Raw genomic sequence first — 23014 nt, 5'->3', positions numbered from 1 at the left:
ACTGAACAAAATGTAGACATGGGCACTTATTAAGGCTCTACGGTAGGTTATGCATGGGGTCAAGTCAGAGGTCCCAGAGACAACCTCCTTTTCTGACAGGAGACAGTCCCACAGGGCTTTTGTGGAGGCAGCAAGTAAGGAGATTAAAAAGTTTTGGTTTTTTAAAAAAAGTTTTAACCACAACACATGAAAGTCCTCACCTCGACTGGAGCTGTAGTTTCATGTAAGATTTTCTTTTTCTGGGTGCACAGGAACTGAGCTCTACACTTGACTCTTCAGGGCTTTGCCCAAAGTCAAGAAGCAACTGTAATGTTTGGGAGGACAGTGAATGAGGCCAGAATGCACATCCTCGGAGGCAAGATAAAGCTGGTCACCACTCTCAGATGACATCCCCCTGACAACCATTGTTCTCCCTGAATGTGGGGGGTGGGGAACATTTACCAACCTAGCCTCACACCCAGCACCAGCTCCTGGGTAAGAGATGGTGAGGAAGATCTGATATCAGCTACCTGGGATTCTGACCTGGATCCGGGGATGTGGACTGTAACTGGGACACATACTTCTCAGCTAAAAATAGTTTTATTGGTATTTCCCCTAATTATGAACATAATACATGTTCAGTGTAAAACAAATCAATTATAAGAAAAAAGAATAAAAATGACTCAAAATCCCAATGGTCAGTGATAACCTCTTGTCAACATCTTGAATCAAAATGAGAAGGATGGATGGAAATCCGACTTCGTGGCAACACAGTCAAGTCACTCAGAATCTCTCCAAGAACTATTTGAACACGAGAACTCATCAAGTGTGGCAATTTCTCAGAGGGTTCAGGGGAAGAGGTAGGTCTGTGGTTCACAAATTGACCAGTTTAAGTTTCCTTAGGAAACTTTCAATTTCTACTTATCTCAAAATTCTGTCTTTTTGCCCTAAAAATTTCCATCACTCTTCTTTATCTGCCACCTTTATTGTCATCCTTAATAATTATGTCCTAAGTCAGTCTCTCCCACCCCCACACCCCTCCCACCATTCCTGGATTGCTGTGGATGACATATACAATTGTCGCTATCTAAGGGAAAAATGATGGCAATATAATTCTGTCACTTTTATAAAACCAGGATTGCAGTGTCCACTTTTAAGATCTTCCCCAAAGGAACTAGATCTGCAATAAGAATCAGTTTTTATTTGGTAAAGATGTTGCTTTTTTTTTTTGATAAAGTCATTTACTCATAATATTAGGATTCTCACTCCCTTCTTCCTCATTGATTCTGTATTTTCTTCCCTCCTTCTTCTTCCTCTTATTGATCCCCTGTAACTAAAGAGCGCTCCCTAAAGAACGATGTTGGGAGCCATGGGCACAGCCGCAACCGCAGGATGCGGTGTCTGGGGCCTGGTGCGCAGGAAGGGGTCTCCTAGGTGCCGAGCCGACTGGGTCACCGGCTCCAAGGAGAGTGCCTGCAGAGACCTCCTCTTCGACGTGCCCTTGAGGTGGGTCTCTGGGGCAGAGCGAGGCTGGACCCGGCCGCCGGCGGCAGGGGAGGAGGCAGCGTGGATGCGGCAGTGTCGCTGGGGCGATGGTTGCCTCTGAGCAACCTGTCCCTGGCTTCCATCTCTTGCCTCTGATGCAGGGCTGGATTCTGTGCTTGGCTATTTAGAGGACGTGATGTGGATGAAGAGGTCCAGGTGTTACAGAGAAATTCCAAGTACTACCAGGAGTTTGACAACACGGAAGAGAATAATCACCTATGCTGCCTATTTTTTTTTTTTTGTTGTTGAGACAGAGTCTCACTTTGTTGCCCAGGCTAGAGTGAGTGCCATGGCGTCAGCTTAGCTCACAGCAACCTCAGACTCCTCGGCTTAAGCAATCCTCCTGCCTCAGCCTCCCGAGTAGCTGGGACTACAGGCATGCACCACTATGCCCGGCTAATGTTTTCTATATAGATTTTTAGTTGTCTGTATAATGTCTTTCCATTTTTAGTAGAGACGGGGTCTCGCTCTTGCTCAGGCTGGTCTCGAACTCCTGACCTCGAGCGATCCACCCGCCTCAGCCTCCCAGAGTGCTAGGATTACAGGCGTGAGCCACCGTGCCCGGCCTCGTGCTGCCTATTTTTAATGAACATATTTCCTTGGTAGGAAAGAGGGTGGAGGAACAGCCGCAGTCGGCTTCCTGGATTTAGCATGGAGGCTTTCACAACCACAGTACAGCTCGACATCAGCAGTCATTAGGGAAATATAAATCAAAACCGTAATGAGGCCGGGCGCGGTGGCTCACGCCTGTAATCCTAGCACTCTGGGAGGCCGAGGTGGGCGGATCGTTTGAGCTCAGGAGTTCGAGACCAGCCTGAGCAAGAGCGAGACCCCATCTCTACTAAAAAATAGAAAGAAATTATATGGACAGCTAAAAATATATATAGAAAAAATTAGCCGGGCATGGTGGCACATGCCTGTAGTCCCAGCTACTCGGGAGGCTGAGGCAGGAGGATCGCTTGAGCCCAGGAGTCTGAGGTTGCTGTGAGCCAAGCTGACGCCACAGCACTCACTCTAGCCTGGGCAACAAAGTGAGACTCTGTCTCAAAAAGAAAAAAAAAAAAAAACCGTAATGAGACACTAACCACTAGCATGGCTATAATTAAAGTGATGGACGATAACAAGTGTCGGTGAGGATGTGTAGAAATTGGAACCTTCCTACATTGCTAGTGCGAATGTAAAATGGTGCAGCCACTGTGGAAAACAGTCGGGCAGTTCTTCAAAAAGTTAAACATAGAGTTACCACATGGCCCAGCAATTCGACTCCTAGGTATACACCTCAGAGAAATGAAAACACACGTTCACACAAAAATTTGTACATGAATATCCATAGAAGCAATATTGAGAAGAACCAAAAAGCGGAAACCTAAATGTCCGATTGATACATAGATAAACAAAATGTGATGCTCTATATAATGCAACATTATTCAGCCATAAAAAGGAATGAAGTGTTTTTACATGCTACAACATACATGAAACTTGAAAACATGCTAAGTGAGAGAAGACAGATATTAAAGGCCACATATTGTATGATGATTCCGTTTATATGAAATGTCCAGAATAGCAAATCTATAGAGACAGAAAGTAGATTAGGTTGCTAGGTGTTTGGGAAAAGGGAAATAGGGAGAGTTTGATAATTGGTACAGGGTTTCTTTTTGGAGTGATTAAAATGTTCTAGAATTAGATAATGGTGACGATTGTATAACTTTGTGAATTTGGTAAAAAAAACATTGAATTGTACACTTTAAAAGGATTACTTTTATGTGTGAACTCTGTCTCAGAAATTATATATGTATATATACACACACACATATATAAACATTCTCAATGAAATCTTTTTCTTCTTTTTCTTTTCTCTCTCTCTCTCTTTCTTTCTTTTGTCTTTCTTTCTTTCCTTTCTTTCTTCAGAACCTCCCTCTGTTGCCTGGGCTGGAGTGCAGTGGCATCATCATAGCTCACAGCAACCTCAAACTCCTGGGCTTCAGTGATCCTCTTGCTTCAGCCTCCTGAGTAGCTGGGACTACAAGCACGTGCCACCACGCCTGGCTAATTTTTCTATTTTTTTTTGTGGAGATGTGGTCTCCTTGCTCAGGCTGGTCTTGAATTCCTGGCCTCAAGCAATGCTCCCTCTTCAACCTCCCAGATTCTTTTTCATATTAAGTCTTTGAGATCAGGTATGTATCTTACACCTATAACACATCTTAATTTGAACTAGCTTCATTCCAGATGCTCAATAGCTACATATGGCTATCATATTAGACAGTGCAGATTTAGTTTAATGGTAATTAGATAAGGTTTAATAAAAGGACTATTTACATAGATGAAGGCAGTGTGGAGAACCTGGGGGCTAATGACAGAACTGTCACCATCCTTAGGCCCAAAACAAAGAGGGAAGGGAGAAGTTACTAGAATCTGGAAGGAGAGTTTTGCAGAGAGGGCCACCTTGAGAGAGCTGTGGCTTTTGGTAGAGGGACACAGCGAGACAGAGGAGATCCTGCAGGGAAGGAGTCAGGGTGATAAATATCCAAACCTCACTCCCCTCCTCCATCTAATCTCATGCCAGGCTCCTGTTAGCTAAACCCTACCAGAAGACAGAGGGCAAGGGGTCCCGTTAATGTAACCCAGATAGTCTTCTGGGGCAGAGGCTAGAGTAGAGTGGAGAGTGGATATCTAGCATCCAGTACACCGTATGTCTCTCTCCACTAGATAGTAAATTCATTTTTATTTTTTATTTATTTATTTATTTATTTATTTTTGAGACAGAGTCTTGCTCTGTCACCCTGGCTAGAGTGCTGTGGCATCATCACAGCTCACTGCAACCTCAAACTGCTAGGCTCAAGCAATTCTCCTGCCTCAGGCTCCCAAGTAGCTGGGACTACAGGTATGTGCCATTATGTCCAGCTAATTTTTTCTGTATTTTGTAGAGTCGGGGTCTCGTTCTTGCTCAGGCTAGTCCCAAACTCCTGGCATCAAGCAATCCTCCCACATCAGCCTCCCATAGTGCTAGGATTACTGGCGTGAGCCATTGTGCCCAGCCAAGAAAGTAAATTTAAATGGGCAGGGATGGAATTTGGCTTGTTCATCACTGTATACACAGCACCTGGAATACTATCTGGGGCACAGTAGGTGCTCAATAAATATTCATTGAATAATCTTGGGTAAAATGACATTCCTCAACCACTCATTATGATCAGAATGGAAGCTCCTATTGGCTAGAGTAAAGACAGGCACAGTTCCTCAGAGGAAACCATAGTATAGTGGACAAAACACTGGAGTGACTATTTGACTTATGATTCCTCCAGTGGTTGTGCGTGTGCTATACCTCTCTTTTGGCAACGTTTCATCTCCCACTTCCTTGCTCCAGCCGTAAGTCATTCTAATTCTAAATAAAATAAAATAAATCTTTCCCCTGGTTCTGTATTTCCTCTAGCTCCTGTTTCTACATTCCTTTCCCTTCTTATCCAAACTTATCAAGAAATAGATTTCATCACCTCCTATACGATCCACCTTTGCACAATCTTCCTCTGCCATCTCAACCTTCTCCCTTCCCACATCATGGCACTGAAATGTCTCTTCCTCAGAACACTGAAGAATCCTACCTGCCAAGTCCAACAGACACTTTTTATACCTTCTGTTCGTGACCCTCAGCAATAGGTATCCTTGCAACTTTTTTACTCAGTTCCCAATTACTTCCTTAATGGCTCTGAACACACAGAGGTGGACACTGGTGTTGTTTGACCCTCCTCCCCCGGTCACAGTTGATTGGGTCAGAATCAGGCACATGATCAAAGCTGGACCAATCAGATTCTCCCCAAATGTGCTATCAGGATAAACACATTCTATTTCATACTAGATGGATCTCCTAAATGAAGGTGTAAACTTGGGCAATGGTGAGACAGTAATGAGAGCCAAAGAGATTCCCAACAGTACAAACCACCTTGGATTCCTGTCCTTGTGTACCTAAAAACTATAGGTGCCACACATGTTGTTTCCTTAGAGCATCCCTGAAGCGCTATTAGCATGTACTATTATTTTCCCCCTCTTATAGATGAGGAAATAGACAAAGAGAAGTAAGCTACCCAAGATCACACAGCCAGTAAAGTAAGAGAGCAAAGATGAGAACCCAGGCAAGTCTAGAACCCATACTTCTAACCACCGTGAATACCACCTATAGATACATTTCCTTTTTTGTTGGGCCCTAGGTTGAGTTGGCTAATGTTATTTGCGAAGAGTTTTATCTAATATAAATACTCTGATCCTTGATGCTGTTGGCTGCCCCTTCTTTTCTGGAACGCTCAGACTCCCTTTGCCTTGGTGAGATGGCTGGTACTCTTCTGGTTCTCATGTGGTCTGTTTCCTTTGTGGTCCTCTCCTCCTCTGCTCACCCCTTCAAGGCTGGCTTTCCCTGAGCTCCCCCTGCAGCCCTCTGCTTGTCTCACTGCACTCAGCCCCAGGCCTTGTCTTCCATCTTGCCCTGCCTGGCACTTCTGCTCCCATAACACTCTATTTCCTCACACACACGTCCTGTCTTTACGAGTGCCATGATGAATGTGAGATCAGAAATGGTGAAACAGCAAAAAAGGTACGATAGAGGAAATAGACAAAGCCAGAAGTTGTTACTTTTAAAAGAGTAACAAAATTGATAAACCTCTAGGCAAGTCTGATCAAGAAAAAAGAGCATAAACAAATCACCATAGCAAGAGAACAAGCCATAAATTTGGCAATGTTTTAAATAAAATGGACAAAATCCTTAAAAAACAACTTAAAGATGAACATGGGAAGAAATAGAAAATCTGATTAGTTTTATATCTATTAAAGAATCTGAATTCACAATTAACTAGTTTCCCACACATAAGTAATTATAGGCTCAGATAGCTTCATGGGTAAATTCTTTAAAGTGTTTAAGAAAAAAAATATACTAATTTTAAACAAATTCTTTCAAAAATACAGGAAGGAATATTTCCCAACTGATTTTTTTTTTTTTTTTTTTTTTTTTTGAGACAGAGTCTCACTTTGTTGCCCAGGCTAGAGTGAGTGCCGTGGCGTCAGCCTAGCTCACAGCAACCTCAAACTCCTGAGCTCAAGGGATCCTCCTGTCTCAGCCTCCCAAGTAGTTGGGACTACAGGCATGCACCACCATGCCCGGCTAATTTTTTCTATATATATTTTTAGCTGTCCATATAATTTCTTTCTATTTTTAGTAGAGATGGGGTCTCGCTCTTGCTCAGGCTGGTCTCGAACTCCTGAGCTCAAACGATCCGCCCACCTCGGCCTCCCAGAGTGCTAGGATTACAGGCGTGAGCCACCGCGCCCGGCCCCAACTGATTTTTATGAAGCCAGTATAACCTTAATACCAAAACCTGACTAGGGTTGGTCCGAGTGCAGAGGTGTTTGCGACTAATTGATCACAACCAGTTACAGATTCCTCTGTTCCTTCTCCACTCCCACTGCTTCACTTGACCAGCCTTAAAATGAAACAAAACAAAAACAAAAAACAAGAAAACCCCCAAAACCTGACTAGGACATTATAAGAAAGAAAAATTATAGCCCAATTTCTCACAGAAACACAGGTGCAAAAATCCTGCATAATATTAGCAAATTGAGTCCAGCAATGTTTAAAAAGCATAATACATAATGACTAAATGATAAATTTCTCAGGAATTATCTTGATAGATTAAAAAAAAAACCATTGGATAAAATTCAACATTCATTCATGGTAAAAACTCTTATTAAGCTAGGAATAAAGGGAAGATTTCCTTAATCTGACGAGAGTATCTACCTGTCTTCCTCCCAAATCCTTCATGGTGAATTATTGAAAGCTCCCCCAACTCCCGGGAATTGCAACAGACAAGACTGGCCACTGTCACAGTTCCTATTCAGCATGGTGCTGTGGGTCCCAGCCAGTTCAAGAAGTTAAGAAAAAAATTAGAAAAGGTGTATCATTTGGAACTAAATAAATAAAATTGTCATTATTTTCAGATGACATGATTGTATACAGAGAAAATCCCAAAGAATCTACAGATAAACTATTAGAATTAATGTGTGAATTTAGCAAGGCCACTGAGTACAAGGTCAATATATACAAATATCAATTTTATTTTCCATATACTAAACACAAATAATTAGAAAATAAAATTTCTACATGATACCATTTATAATACAACAAAAATATCAGTCCCAGCAATAAATCTGACAAAAGGTGTGTAAGTCCTCTAAACTGAAAACTGTAAGCTATTATTCAAATAAATGAAAAGATATAAAGAGGCCGGGCGCGGTGGTTCACGCCTGTAATCCTAGCACTCTGGGAGGCCGAGGCGGGTGGATTGTTTGAGCTCAGGAGTTCGAGACCAGCCTGAGCAAGAGCAAGACCCCGTCTCTACTAAAAATAGAAAGAAACTAGCTGGACAACTAAAAGTATATAGAAAAAATTAGCCAGGCATGGTGGCACATGCCTGTAGTTCCAGCTACTCGGTAGGCTGAGGTAGGAGGATCACTTAAGCCCAGGAGTTTGAGGTTGCTGTGAGCTAGGCTGACCCCACGGCACTCTAGCCCGGGTAACAGAGTGAGACTCTGTCTCAAAAAAAAAAAAAAAAAAGAAAATTCAAAAGAATCTATAGACAAACCACTTATCATTTTGAATGGGAAGCATTTGTTGTTGCTATTAGTCTTTTGCTAGCACCAACTATGTTTTATTCATTTTAGAATCTTTTCTGCCTTGAATAGGGCCCAACAAAAACTCATAAAATTAATACCTCTGAATGAATTAATGTATGCTCTCAATTCTTAAACTAAAAATGCTAAACAGATGATTTCAGGCCCTTAGGTAATAAATTGTTTACTGCAATCAATAAAGTATATATCTACCAGTTTAGTAATTTTTATGATTTTGGGGGGGCATATGGAACACAGATGAAAGTTACGGGTCTTCGCCCTAGAAAAATGCAGATTTGAAAATATGCAAAGATCTGCATCTACTTCTGAAGAATTCTTGGACAGTTGAAAGCCCATGTTTGGACTCTCAATATTTGGCATTTTGGAGGACTGATCCTGCATGAAGGCAAATGCCAGTTCTACCCTGATGTCACATTTCAGACCATTCTCAATACTCTGTAAGGCAGTACCTACCTCAGGGGAAGTTCTGAGGATGGGAGATCTGTATGGAGAAACCACTGGGCAATTTCTTGGTGAATACTTTCATCTCTCTGGCTCTTGGGGGTCAGATGGATCCAGTTCTCTTTCTGCCTCTTATGAGGATGTGTCATCTATATTAAGTAGCCTGGAATGACTATACATGGGATGCTCCTGACCAATTCAAAGCTTTAATTCCTTATAATCTGTGTTGAGTCCGTTCCCAAACCCAATTCTTCCAGAATTCACGTTGGCCCTTTTATCTCTACCCTTTCCCAGACTTAATCCAGATGCTGATATTTCTAATCCATACTGTATAATCATGAGGGGCTGTCACCAGCAGTCTTACACATTTCACTGCCTCCACAAAGCCTTCTTCATAATATACCTTCTGATAGAATTTCCCCTTTACCAGTGGTCCCAGCAGGCTATAGCGGGCACAGACATTATTCTCCAACACAGGCTCATAGCCGAGTTCCACCTGCCCCTGCTGCAGGTAATATATCCTCTGCTTACCCATGCCTGTCAGAAACTTTATGTGGGATACCTTGTGAGGCTTATCAAAAACCACAGTGTATTTGTGGCCTGGCATGAGATACTGAGTCTGGAAGTAACTCTCACTCATGAAATAAGCATATTCTGGGATAGTAGAGCCTGTCGACATCATGTTGGTAAAGAAAGAGGCAGGAGGGTTGTTGGGTTTACCGAGATTCTCTTCCTCTTCGCCTTCCTCTTGGTAACATGTGTTCTTGGCAGTAAAATTATAGCCCCAAGAGTGAAAGAGATTTGGAGCAAGGCTAATGGGAACTGTCTGGCCCAAGAGGAAACTAAACTTTGATAGAAGCAAGTGAGCAGGAATGTCCTTAAGGAAGAGGAGGAAGAAAGAGGTCAGGCGGGAGAGATCACTAGTGCGGAACACTTTCCCTGAGATGTTCAGGCTGGAGAACTCCAGGATCACCCAGGGTAGTTTCTCCCAGGCTGATAATGCCCAGTAGATGGCAGAAACAAATTTGGGGCTGCAGTGTACATGATCTTCCATCAACAGAAAGTAATCAGAGAGGCTGCTAGCAAAGTTCATGAGGAGGGCATAGTCTACTTTCTGCCTGGAATAAAGTGCTTCACAGGGTGAGGTGTGACTAGCGTCATTCAGATTTCCTGGGAGAGGAGAGCCACCGGGAAGACCGTGGATCACCAGCAGCTTCCTGGCATCAATGTGTGGTGCAAAGAGCCTGGAAATATTGGCAGCTGTTTGGCGGAGCCACTCAGGGTCAGGATCTGACAGGTGGACCAGCACCACGATAGACTTCTGCTCAGGTTCCGAGGACGCTTCAAACACGGACTGCAGGGTGTCCAAGAGGTAGCTCCCACGAGGATGCTGCACTGAGGAAATCCCCACCGTCAGCAGTTCTGGGGGAGAGAGGGGGACCTTTAGCACTTCAGGCTGGTGACGAGTTCCTGGAACTCTCCTCCCAGGTCTTCCCTTATGCCAATACCTGTGACAATTCACATTTCTTTTCCCTGGGAGTGTACAAGTCACGCTGAGGGGTTAATATCTATGTGATCAGAAGTTGTGAAGTGGATTCATGGATCCATACATTGAAAGGCTACTGGGGGAAGATTTATGAAGGACCAGGCTCTCTCTCATGGGGAAGGCCACAGGGTACCAAAGGGAAATTTGCTGGCTTAGCAAATTATCTTAGCCTGGCCTTGACCTTCAGAGTTATCTCAGCTACCCGGGATCAACCAGACCTGGATTAGAGGATCTCCAGGGACCCACGTACACCCAAGGGTCTGGCCATCTAGTGCACTGAGACCCGAAGTCCACACCACCCCCTTTTCCCTCTACCCAGTGCTTTTTCCCATGGTTCCCGCGGTTTCTCTCCCATCCTGTCTTCTGCTCCCTGAGGGCCTGCCATGAATGAGCTTCTCTATGGGACACTAGGGCTTCTCATCCTATCGGCCATCCAAGGGGTGACCAGGTGGCAGGAAAACGCACTCAGGATTATAACACGCACCAAATCCCATGGCATGGCCCTCCCTCAGGGCACCCTTCTTTCCTCAGCAGATGCCAGTCATTTCCCCTTTGACCCTCCTTCCCTTTTCTTGTTAAACTCCCTTGTCTGGCCTTCTCCCAGCCCGACTGTTCCCTCCCATGTACTCACTCTTTTGCTGGGGAGGGGCTCCAGCCAGGACTTTGTACTTGGCATGCTGGAGTAAAGGGGACCTTTGCTGCATCTCCTTGAAGGTTTCCAGATGGTTCTTGCTTTCAGAGCTGATTTGCTGCACAAGTATTTGCCAAACTTTCTCCTTTTCTTTCTGAGGATAAGATACCTGTGAGCCCTGAGGTTTGCCCCAGAATCTCTGGGGACAACTAAGGAGCAGATCCCCCTTTTAGGGCAGGCCGGGCAAGCCCCGGCACCCAGTCACCAGGGAGGCCAAGTCAGGGCTCAGTTCAGTGCTCTCCTCACTTTGTCATGAGAACACACAGGCTTTCGGCAGAAGCCACGAGTCCCGAGTCGGGGAGGTGGGGCTCCCCGGGTTTGGGCGAGATGTCTGTGGGAAGGTCCTAGGCTTATGTAGAATAAGAATTTGCCTGTCCCCACCATGGCCCACACCTAATTTCTCCTACCATTATCAGACTGGCAAATGTCACGTAACTCAGCTTAGGCCTGTGCTAGTTTCTCTGAGATGTGCTGAAGACAAATGCCTGGCCCTGTCCTTAAGGAACATGCACACAGTGCCTCAATTCTAAAAGTCCTTTCTTTTTGCTCAAATCTGACCACAAACGCATTTCTGAACCACTTCGCCACACCTGCCCTGTGCTTTGCTCCAGCGGATCTAAGATGTTTTGGGAAAAAATGAGGATTCCAAAACCTTATCACGACCTGTGTGGGATTCGGTCTTCTCCCTTGCAAACTATGTCCACTTGGGGAAGTTACTTCAAATCCCTTCATGTGAGAAATGGGGAGAATAAGATCTCCTGTGCCAGGCCCTGGTTGGGAGGTGGCCAGTGCCCAGGCGGTCCTCGTTGCCTGCTGGTCCTGCCAGTCAGCCTGGTCCTCTAGAAGTGGGTGTGCATTGCCCTCTCCACACTTCAAATGTCCTCTCTCCATCTCTGTCCCTATTCAAATCCCATGCATGTTTCAAGGGTCAGTGGAAAGCAGCTATTTTCAATTGAAGAATTTAGGAAGTAACTGTGAATCAAGGTGGCTGGTGTTGGTTCTGAATGATTCCTTCAACAATGTAGAGGACCCTCGTTGAGCTTTTAAAGTAGAGCTACAGGAAGTGGTGGAGTCTCTACCACTCCCATTCCTCTGCTAGGTGGGTGTCTTAGTTACCCCAAATTAGGCTTCTAATTGCCTATCCTCTTCTGTGTCTAGTACTCCTCTGTTTTCCCCTGGAAACTTCCCCTGTCTTCATCTGTACTTCTCTATTGTCACCACTGACAGTTATAACAAACTACTCTTTTTTTTTTTCTCTTCTGGCTGGGCAATTCACAGAAAGTAAATTGCCTTTTCTTAAGAAAAATAAATAACAAAATTATGTGACTTCCTTTCATATTCATTTCTCATTCCTTTCTCATTCCTTTCTCATTCATTCATAAAAATTCACTGTCAGTCTTCACTTCTCTGAGAACATCTGCAGTGATTCTAGAGTGATCCACATAGATGAGACCTAAACACTGACTTGTATTTATTTTCCTACTTAATAATTGAAAATTGGCCCCACTGTAAGGCTCTGGTACTTACCAAAAGAAGTTTATGTTCAACATTTTGGATTTTCTCATGGAGGAAGAAGCTGCAGAGGAGCAAGGACACAATTGCTACGACACATCTCCAGAAGCAATGGTACATGCTGCCAGGGGTTGGATGCAGCTCTGCAGAGAGATGTGAGTAGCACCTGGGTCCTAAGTACCTCCCACTCAGAGATGCGCATGGATCTCGCCCCTTTTACCTTCCTACCTCAAGGTATCCCTGCTTTATTGTTTCCTGAGCTTCCCCCCACATACTGACACCACTCACTCCAATTTTTTGCCATCTAATAATGAGAAAGGCCAAGGAGCTTGAGTCTATTCACCCTCAACATTCTGTACCTTCTGCCTGGGTTTCCAGATGTATTGTCATTTTCTAGTTGTTTGTGACAGGAAGTGAACTAAATCTGCCTTTATTTATCCATGTAAGTCAGGGATACATCGTAGGAAAGGTGAAGGGAAAAAATGAACAGGGCCACGCTATAGAGGGGATAAACCGTCTTAGAGTAGGGGTCCAAGCAGAAAAGGTGTTATCAAAGAAAGGAAATCAAAGCGGGCAATGAGCCGACATTGCATTCTTCCAAATCCTAAATCTCAAACTAAAGTTCCCTCGCGGGTTTTTCCGATTCTTCCCACTGCCCAGCCACTATGCTGCCTGATTCATCAAGGCTCGCCTCAATGTCTCCTTCTAAGCTTGTGTTTGGATAAGGTGGTAGAATTTTTGTAGGACTTTATACCTCTGAGTTAAGTAACGATATTTGAATACAAGCCCTTTATTGCATATGCCACAATCCCTCCAGGGCTACTAAGGTAGGAAGGAAAATTGAAAGTAACCAGAAGTTTCTAACCAGCTGAAAATTCTCACCATAATTGGAGCAGTAAGTCCACTGGAATCATTTCATCCATCTGATGGCTCTTAGCTCACACACACACAAATGTAATTTGAAGTTCCTCGGCGAGCAGGAATTTTTCTGAAACTCCAAAGAAAACAACCTTAGTATCAGAAGGGCTGGGCTCTGTGCAGAGTAGGTTGAGGCCACTGAATGGCTCCTACAAGACAGCTAGACCTGGTCATCACCCCCAGGAGACGCCCCCTGGAAACCATTGTTGTCTCTCAATGGGGGGCAGGCAGCTCACTATCCCCACCAGCACCGCAAGACCCGTCTGCAAGTGAAGGTTAGTTTTGGATGGTAAGTGTTAAAACCAGCTTTCTAGTTGTGGCAGAGATATAGCATGTCTCTCCAAACATTCAATTTTTCTCCCCTACATTGCGTGGTCCCCTTGCAGTTAGGTGAGGCCACAATACTAACTCTAGCCAATGAAAAATGCGTGGAAAAGGGTGTCTCATTTCTGGGGTGAGACAGTGAAAAATCCAAAAGACATTCTCCACTTTTCTCTTTCCCCTACTCTAGTGACTGAGTCAGCCTGGTCTCCACAGAGTATATGGAGTGAGCAGATCAACACTTCTTTAAACCTGGATGACACATGTAATTTTTTTCTTATATTTTACCCAATTTTCTAGTTGTTTATAATAGGAGGTTAACACAAGTTCTAATTACTTTATAGTGACCAGAAATAGGGATCCTAAATTCAACTTTTAAATCTGAAGAATAAAACCTATAATTATAGATAAGCTTTACTTAGTGATAATACTGTTTTGTTAAAAGTACATGAATAGGCTGGGCATGGTGATTGGTGCCTGTAATCATAGCACTCTGGGAGGCTGAGGTGGGAGGATTGCTTGAGGTCAGGAGTTCAAGACCAGCCTGAGCAAGAGCGAGGCCCAGTCTCTACTAAAAAATAGAAAAATTAGCCGGGCATCATGGCATGTGCGCCTGTAGTCCCAGCTACTGGAGAGGCTGAGGCAGGAGGATTGCTTGAGCCCAGGAGTTTGAGGTTGCTATGAGCTAAGCTAATGCCATGGCACTCTAGCCTGGGTGACAGAGCAAGGTTCTGTCTCAAAAAAAAAAAAAAAAAAAAAAAAAAAGTTCATGAATAGAACTATAGCATTATTCCGTAGGCCATGACTCACGTGAGACTGAGATAAAAAGCATCCTCTTCCTCTCCCTTTCCTCTTCTTCCTTCTTCTATCCCTTACTCATTTTCCTTCTTAGTCTTTTTTTTTTTTTTTTTTAAGACAGGGTCTTGCCCTGTTGCTCAGGCTGGAGTACAGTGACAGGATCATAGCTCACTGCAGCCTCGAACTCCTGTGCTCAGGTGATTCTTCTGTCTCAGCCTCCTGAGCTAGGACTACAGGCATGAGCCACCATGTCTGACTAATTTTTAAACATCTTTTGTACAGATGGGGTCTCACTATGTTGCCCAGGTTAGTCTTAAACTCCTAGCTTCAAGCGACCCTCCCGCCTTGGTCTCCCAAAGTGCTCAGATTACAGGTGTGAGCCACCATGTCCAGCCTTTTTAGTTTTTTAAAAAGATTTTTCCTCATCCTCTTCCTTTGGTCTCAACCAAAATATCTTAAAAAAAAATTTATATAGTGCTCGCTTCGGCAGCGAGCCGAAGCCACATATACTAAAATTGGAACGATACGGAGAAGATTAGCATGGTCCCTGTGCAAGGATGACAAAAAAAAAATTATTAAAAAAAAATTTATATAGAAGTAAATATAATCATAAAAGTTCTAGTATAAAATATAATTATTAGTCTAAAAGCTAGTATTTTTATAACTTTGGTTTGCAACTCCACATTTTGTTTTCTACATGATTTTTGAGCTGAATGCATTTAAAAAAACAATTATTAGTATATGATTTTGGATACACAATGTATAAAGATGTAATTTTGTGATATCAATAACTAAAAAGCGTGGGAAAGGAGCTGAACAGGAACAGGGGTTTTGTATGTTATTGAAGTTAAGCTGGTGTAAATTCAAATTAGACTGTTATAACTTTAGGATGTTAAATGTAATCCCCATGATAACCTTAAAAAATAGTTATAGAATATACACAAAAGGAAATGAGAAGAGAATTAAAACATTTGTCTACAAAAAAATCAGGCAAACACAGAAGACAGTAGTGCAGGAAATGAAGGACAAAAAAGCTGTATGGCATATAGAAAACAAACAGCAAAATTTATGTAATATTTTTCTACATATCTCTGGTATTTGCGTGGTTTATTTAAAAATTGGCCCACATTATTTTTCTTTTTTTTTTTTTTTTTTTTTTTTTTTTTTTTTGAGACAGAGTCTCACTCTGTTGCCCAGGCTAGAGTGAGTGCCGTGGCGTCAGCCTAGCTCACAGCAACCTCAAACTCCTGAGCTCAAGTGATCCTCCTGTCTCAGCCTCCCGAGTAGCTGGGACTACAGGCATGCACCACCATGCCCGGCTAATTTTTTCTATATATATTTTTTAGCTGTCCATATAATTTCTTTCTATTTTTAGTAGAGGTGGGGTCTCGCTCTTGCTCAGGCTGGTCTCGAACTCCTGAGCTCAAACGATCCGCCCACCTCGGCCTCCCAGAGTGCTAGGATTACAGGCGTGAGCCACCGCGCCCGGCCTATTTTTCAAATCATAGTTCCTATTCATATCATCTCCCTTTCAATCTTAAAACTTGACAATTCTGAGTACTACAGTAGTGATCCTTTCCTATCACCACTGTTGATACTATTAGAGAACCTTTATATGTTCTAAAAATATTATTTCTTACCCCCTTTTTTTATCATTCTACTTATTTATATTTTATTCAAAGTATTTGTTAGCTAACCTAATGTTCTTGTTCATTAGACCATTATCCTGTGTACGTTTTTAAAAATTTATGACTGACACATAATAATTGTATATATTTATGGGGTACAATGTAATGTTTTGATACCTGTACAAATTGTATAATGATCAAATCAGAGTAATTAGCATATCCATCACCTTAAACATTTATCATTTCTTTGTGATGAGGACACTCAATAACATCTCTTCTAGTTATTTTGAAATGTACATTCTTGCTAACTCTAGTCATCGTGCTGTGCGACAGACACCAGAAGTTATTCCTCCTCATCCAACTGTAGCTTCTACTTCCCCCCAGTCCTCCCCATCCTCTGGTAACCACTGTTCTACTGTCTACTTCTATGTGAGCCACTACTGAGGTATCCCACTCAACATACTAAAACTTTTGCATAGCTTATCAAGGAACTATATTCTAGGACCACGCTTTACAAGAGAAAGAAAGAAGAAATGACACAGGGACATTATAAAATACTTAGAGATGAATAAAAATGAAAATACAACATACCAAAACTTATAGGATACAACAAAAGTACAGAGGGGAAACTTTATAACTATAAATGCTTACATTTGAAAAGAAGAAAGAGCTCAACTCAACAACCTATTAGGGAACTAGAACAATTTAGGGAAATAGATAAAGGATAATTAAGTCCAAAGCTAGCAGAAGGGAGGAAATAATAAAGATTAGAGCAGAGATAAACAAAATAGAGAAGAGAAAAACAATAGAGAAAATAAACCAAACCAAAAGTTGTTCTTTGAAAAGATCAACAAAATTGATAAATCTTTTGGCTAGATTGACTAAGAAAAAATGCGAAGACTCAGATTACTAATGTCAGAAATGAAAGCGAGACATTACTACTGATTCACAGAAATAAAAGGGATTATAAGGGAGTATGATGAACAATTGCATGCCAACAAATTGGATAACCTAGATTAAATGGATGAATTCCTAGAAACACAAAACCTACCAAGACTGAATCATGAAGAAACAGAAAATATGAATAGACTTACAACCAGTAAGGAGATTGAATCAGTAATAAAAAAAATCTCACAAAGAAAAGCCCTGGATCTGATGGCTTCACCAACAAATTCTACCAAACATTTAAGAGGAACTAGCATCCATCTATCTCAAACTGTTGCAATAAATTTAAGAGGATGAAACACTTCCTAATTCATTCTGTGAGGCCCGTATTGCCCTGATACTAAAACCCGCAAAGACACCATGAGAAAAGAAAACCACAGACCAATATCCCTTATGAACATTGATGCAAAAATGCTCAACAATCTATAACCATTGCTTGCTTGTTCAAAAAAAATCTTCAAAAAGATATTAGCAAACAGAATTAAGCAGTATCTTAAGCATAATATACTATGACCAAGGGGGATTTATTCCTGGATGCAAGAACAGTTTAACATGAAAATCAATCAATGTAGTACAACATATTAACATAATAAAGGGAAAAACCCACATAATTATCTCAATGCAGAAAAAGCATTTGACAAAATTCCACATCCTAATATAATGAAGGGGGAAAAAAAACCCCACATAATTATCTCAATTGATGCAGAAGAAGCATTTGACAAAATTCCATACCCTTTCCTGATAAAAACACTGAACAAGCTAGGAATAGAAGGAAATTACCACAAGACAATAAAAACCATGTATGAAAAAGTCATAGGAAACATCAATGGTGAAAGATTGAAAGCCTTTCCTCTGAGATCAGGAACAAGGAAAGGATGCCTGCTTTGCCACTTATACTCAATATAGTACTGGAAGTTCTAGCCAGAGCAATTAGGCAAGAAAAAAAGGCATGCAAATTGGAAAGGAAGAAGCAAAATTATCTGTTTGAAGATGATAAGATCAGCATGCACTCTAGCCCCAGTGAAAGAGCAAGACTCTGTCTCAAAAAAAAAAAAAATTAGCCACAGATAATACATAAACAAATAGTAGCCTGTAGATAGAAAAAATATACTCATTTCTGTAATTCTTGATTTGTTTAGTTTTGCAATTACCAAGTTTTATTACTTCCCAAATCTTGATCCCTGTGATGAGGCTATACTGCCCCCATGTGGTGTGGTCTGCCCAAGAACTTTAAACTAGAAGTCTGCACGCTTGCTGTGTAAATGGTCCAGATAGTAAATATTTATTTTAGATTTTCGAGGGTCATATGGTCTTTGTCACAACTACACAACAGTCTTGTAGAGTGAATGTAGTCATCGATAGCTCTTTCAGGAAGACACAGCCGCAGCTGTAGTGGAACCCTGGCCCGCCCGCTCCTGCTCCTGACTCTCCGCTGTCGCTCTCCCAGGGAAACTGCGCCAGCCACGGACACGGCTTTTCACACTGGAAATACATCCATGGAGCCATAGGTGGCGATTCGCGGAATTAAAATTACCCTAACCAGTCGCAACTTAAAAACCCCTGCCGAATATGTGTGCTGACTTTGATCAGAGGGGCAAAGGAAAAGAATCTCAAAGTGAAAGGACTGGTTTGGATCCCCACCAAGATTCTGAGAATCAGTAAGAGAAAAACTTGTAGTTAAGGAGGGGCAGGTGGCTCAGGCCTGTAATCCTAGCACTCTGGGAGGCCGAGGCGGGAGGATCACTCGAGGTCAGGAGTTCGAGACCAGCTTGAGCAAGAGTGAGACCCATCCCCCCCCACCCCCCCCGCTGCCCCGTCTCTACTAAAAAATAGAAATTAGGTGGACAACTAAATATATATAGAAAAAATTGGCTGGGCGTGGTGGCACATGCCTGCAGTCCCAGCTACTCGGGATGCTGAGGCAGGAGGATTGCTTGAGCCCAGCAGTTTGAGGTTGCTGTGAGCTAGGCTGACACCACGGCACTCTAGCCTGGGCAACAGAGTAAGACTCTGTTTCAAAAAACAACAAACAAACAAACAAAACTTGTAGTTAAGATTCCAGGACTGGGGAGAATCTCAGGATGAACCCACATGAGAATCCAGATGAGAATCCGCAAGCGACACACTGACTTGCACAGAACTTATGAGACTGTTAAACAGATTACTTCCATCAATATTGAGCCAGATGTTGAAATTGAAGTCATCATTGCTTGCTAAAAAAAAGAAAGTAGGCCTGGCCCTTGGCTCATGCTTGTAATCCTAGCTCTCTGGGAGGCTGAGGCAGGAGGATTCTCTTGAGCCCAGGAGTTTGAGGTTGCAGTAAGTTAGGCTGACGCCACGGCACTCTAGTACCGGTGAAAGAGCAAGACTCTGTCTCAAGAAAAAAAAAAAAATTAGCCACAGATAATACATAAACAAATAGGCATGTCTGTGGTCCAATAAAACTATTTATAAAAATAGTTTTGGCCTGCAGCCTCTGGTTTGCTGGCCCGTGGTCTAAACCTGTGGTTCTCAATATTTGGGCTCAACAGTCCTAACACTAAAGTTGCCTGAGGAGTGTTTCTTTATGTTGCCTAAATTGGACTTGCACTTGGAACTCTGGTCTCAAGGGATCTCAGCTTCCTGGTGTGTGCCAGATCAGCTCTCTGGGTGTTGTTTTAAAATAATGTGGGTGCCCAGGTCCCACCTCAGACTGATTGAATAAGAAACTTTGGGTATGGGCCCAGCTCACTGGTACTTTATAAAATTCCACCAGGGAGTCCATTGTGCAGTCAAGGTTGAGAACTACTGACTTTTAAAATTAAAGTACAGCCCACATTTTTTGAGTGCTTATTATATGCCAGGTGCTGAGCTAAGAGCTTTCCATGTACTATATTATTTCATTTAATCCTCACAACAACTCTATGAATTGGGAACCATTTATTTTGCCTATTTTATAGATAAGGAAACTGAATTTTGGTGAGATTAAGTAATTTGCTCAAGGTCATATAGTTTTAAGAGGAAGGACAGTGATTCAAACCCAGACATCTGCCTTTAGAGCCTGAGCTTCCTATCACTAGGCTACTCTATTTGTTATTACTATTACTATTATTATTTTTTTAAGAGATAGGGTCTTAATATATCACCCGGCTGGTCTCAAACTCCTGGCCTCAAGTGATCCTCTCACCTCAACCTCATGAGTAGCTGGGACTATAGACATGAGCCACCATGCCAGCTATTATTATTTTTTAACTGAAAACACTCAGCTTCTATCTGAACTTAACTAGATAAACTATTTTTTTTTACCATATACTATATTTAAAGTAAGGCATACAAAATTAGTCACAAGCAGTTTTACCCAGATTTAATGTACTTTTTCTAGTGCCACTGAATTTTCATTTCAAGTCAATTTCTTCCCCGACCTTGTCCACAGTTTGGCACATCATATAAATTCACTGGTTAAGTACCCTTTCAGTTTGTTTTCTGTGTTTCAGATTTGCTTCATCTTAGCCACTGTTTGACTCCACATCTGCTTAGGCCATCAATATTAGAGGCAAAGGTTTAGTATGACTTTCTTCATTTTAGAGGTAGTATAATATAGTGGATTTTTTATATATTACCTTTGATGACAGGCTTCGGTTTGAATTCTGGTCCTGCCACTTGTTTGTTAAGTACCTAATAGTCTTCTAGCATTTTAATCAACTGGAGTGGGCTGTCTTGCTTCTGACTCCCCCATATATTCTCTCTTCATGCTGTAGAAGCAAAAACGAATTAGTTACCTTCGGTGTTTTTAAGTAACAGTAACAATCACAACTTTATCACCACCACAATAACAATAGCTGACATTTTTTGAATCCTTACTATGTGCTATTTTAAATACTTTTTTATGGGTTGATTTATTTAATTATTTAAATAACTCTGTGAAATAGGTGTTACTATCTGCAACAAAACTGAGGCCCAGAGAGGTTAAGTAACTTTTCCAAAGTCATATAGATAATAAGTGGCAGAGGCAGGTTTTGAATCCAGGGAAATCTGACTTCACAATCTGTACTCTGTACTACTTTTAAAACATTGCTTTATTATTCTAAGCTGCCTCCAATAGGAACTTCCACTGTCATATATTTATTCAAATAAGGAATGATTTTCCAATGCCTCCAAAGCAATGGTTGCCAGGCTGTAGGATTTCACGGGGTATTAAAATATAAAATAAGATGCTGGCAACCAACATAAATTTGCTACTTTTAAGTTTTAATAAGAAAGGATCTTAAAAAGCAACCCCTCCACCATCATTCACTATTAGCTCAAAATAAAGGACAATTTAACACCAAAAAAAGTAGAGTAGACATAATCTAGAAAGATAGCATCCTAACACTATGTGCATTTCATATATTGTCCTTAAATTTCTCACTTTTCTGAGAACAAAGATCTTAGAATAACATTTTCCTTCACCTTCTTCCTTATAGCTAGGTTAAGCCACATTTGTATTTAAATATAATAGCAATTTTAGTAACTTTTACACTTGTCTTTCTAGAAAGAACCTATATCCTTGGATCTGGAAATTAACAGTGTCATTAATTAAAATTTTTTTGCTTTTTGTTTTTTTTCCCATAGGAAACCATGTTTGGTAAAAGTTTTTGCTTTGCAATAAAAGGTGGAATAAAAGATCTATGGATCTTTTGTTCCAGTAAAGTGGCCAAAGGACTTAAGAGTCTGACAGGCTTTGCTCAAGACCTTTTTAGTCTTAATATTTTGAAAGATGAAATACACAGTTTTGGGAACTAGCTCTTCTCTCATCCAGTGCATTTAAACAGTAATTACACTATTGAAAAATGAGAGAATATTTCAGTTAAAACCTTTAAATTTTTGATAGTGACAGTGTTCTAATAGGGCTTATGTTTCTTGTACTTCTGATTCCCTCCAGAGTCCAAATGCTTGAGGATTTTCAATGCAGGTGTGGGTTCCAGGTGCCACATGAGTAGAAATCTATATGCACATGGGACTCATGAATTTTTTTATCATAACATTGTAAAATGAGAAGGCTCAGCATTTTGAACTTAACTACAAACATGAATTACATATACATGGAAAAATTATTTGAAACAATTTTATAGTTATTAAATAGTCTATTAAAACCTTGTTTCAGGTTATAACTTTAAAGAAATTAAATTTGATTATTTCATGATTACAACCAACTATGTTGTTTTAATTATAATTCCTAATTGATTCAAGGCTATTAGCTCGACCCCTGTAGTAGTCTGTTCCATAATGTTAGTAAAAGGCCAGCGGTTTTCTCCTAACGAACTTCTATGTACTAGCTAATTAGATTAAAAATAGGAGTCTCCTTTTTTCTGTCTTTTTTAAATTTAGTGACACAACGAACAAGGGAGTCTCCTAAATACGTATCGTAGGGTGGCACTCTCTGGTGGATCCAACAGATTGGATGCCTGGGCCCTAAGTACTGTTTATCAAACCAGGGATTATCACCCCCTGGAGCTGCAAGGAAGTTAGAAGGATAAAGGAGAACATAACTCAGGATACTAAATAACTTCTTATTCCTACTGGTGATACTAGCCTAGGGTCCTGCTCCTCCCTCACAAGACTTTAGCTTTCACTCAACGACTCACTTCTCTCTCAATACAAAGGAAAGACGATATTCTTTTCTCATTGATCCTTCTGATATTTGGGGGATGGTGATAGATTGAAAAACTTTGAAGTACCTCTTCTTATGAGAATTCAGACATTTATAGCTCTCGTAAAAGAAATTTGAGCGAAGACTCTTATAGACCCACGTTGGAATAGCAGGCGCTCAGTCTTTGTGGCACCAGTGAGATAGAGCACGAAGACGACAACGTTTATGCATTTGGGTGCTGAAGTGGACAGAGGCGTTAGAAGAATCCGGGACACAAGGATGTAAACGCTCAGTTCTAGTCAAAGCAGATGTGGGTTCCGGGTCTGAGACACCCCAAACACCTTACAAGAGGTACGACAAAAGCCGACACACCGAGTAAAACAACACTCCATACCCGTCTGGAATGCAGA

General features: G+C 41.6%; 1 protein-coding gene and 1 non-coding gene across 4 annotated transcripts; one reads left to right on the top strand and one right to left on the bottom strand.

The window, feature by feature from the left end:
* Nucleotides 1-8234: 8234 nt before the first annotated feature.
* LOC138375659 (alpha-1,6-mannosyl-glycoprotein 4-beta-N-acetylglucosaminyltransferase-like) lies at nt 8235-22979 on the bottom strand. 3 transcript variants are annotated; one of them, XM_069459433.1, is made up of 6 exons: nt 22693-22979; nt 20596-20727; nt 13269-13380; nt 12402-12529; nt 10815-10968; nt 8235-10059 (listed from the first exon to the last, which is right to left on the bottom strand). In XM_069459433.1, the coding sequence occupies exons 4-6, from the start codon at nt 12504-12506 to the stop codon at nt 8918-8920; spliced, it is 1401 nt and encodes a 466-aa protein (XP_069315534.1). In that variant the 5' UTR covers nt 12507-12529; nt 13269-13380; nt 20596-20727; nt 22693-22979; the 3' UTR covers nt 8235-8917. The 3 variants fall into 3 exon arrangements, with proteins under 3 accessions (XP_069315534.1, XP_069315536.1, XP_069315535.1); XM_069459435.1 differs by having other exon boundaries at nt 12402-12450; XM_069459434.1 differs by having other exon boundaries at nt 13269-13374.
* LOC138375876 (U6 spliceosomal RNA) lies at nt 14910-15016 on the top strand. Its single transcript, XR_011231580.1, has one exon. It is a non-coding gene; the product is annotated as a U6 spliceosomal RNA (small nuclear RNA).
* Nucleotides 22980-23014: the final 35 nt, after the last annotated feature.

Source organism: Eulemur rufifrons, chromosome 27, assembly GCF_041146395.1.
Source record: "Eulemur rufifrons isolate Redbay chromosome 27, OSU_ERuf_1, whole genome shotgun sequence".
NCBI classification, from domain to species: Eukaryota; Metazoa; Chordata; class Mammalia; order Primates; family Lemuridae; genus Eulemur; species Eulemur rufifrons.
This window is presented reverse-complemented; position numbering and strand designations above follow the sequence as displayed.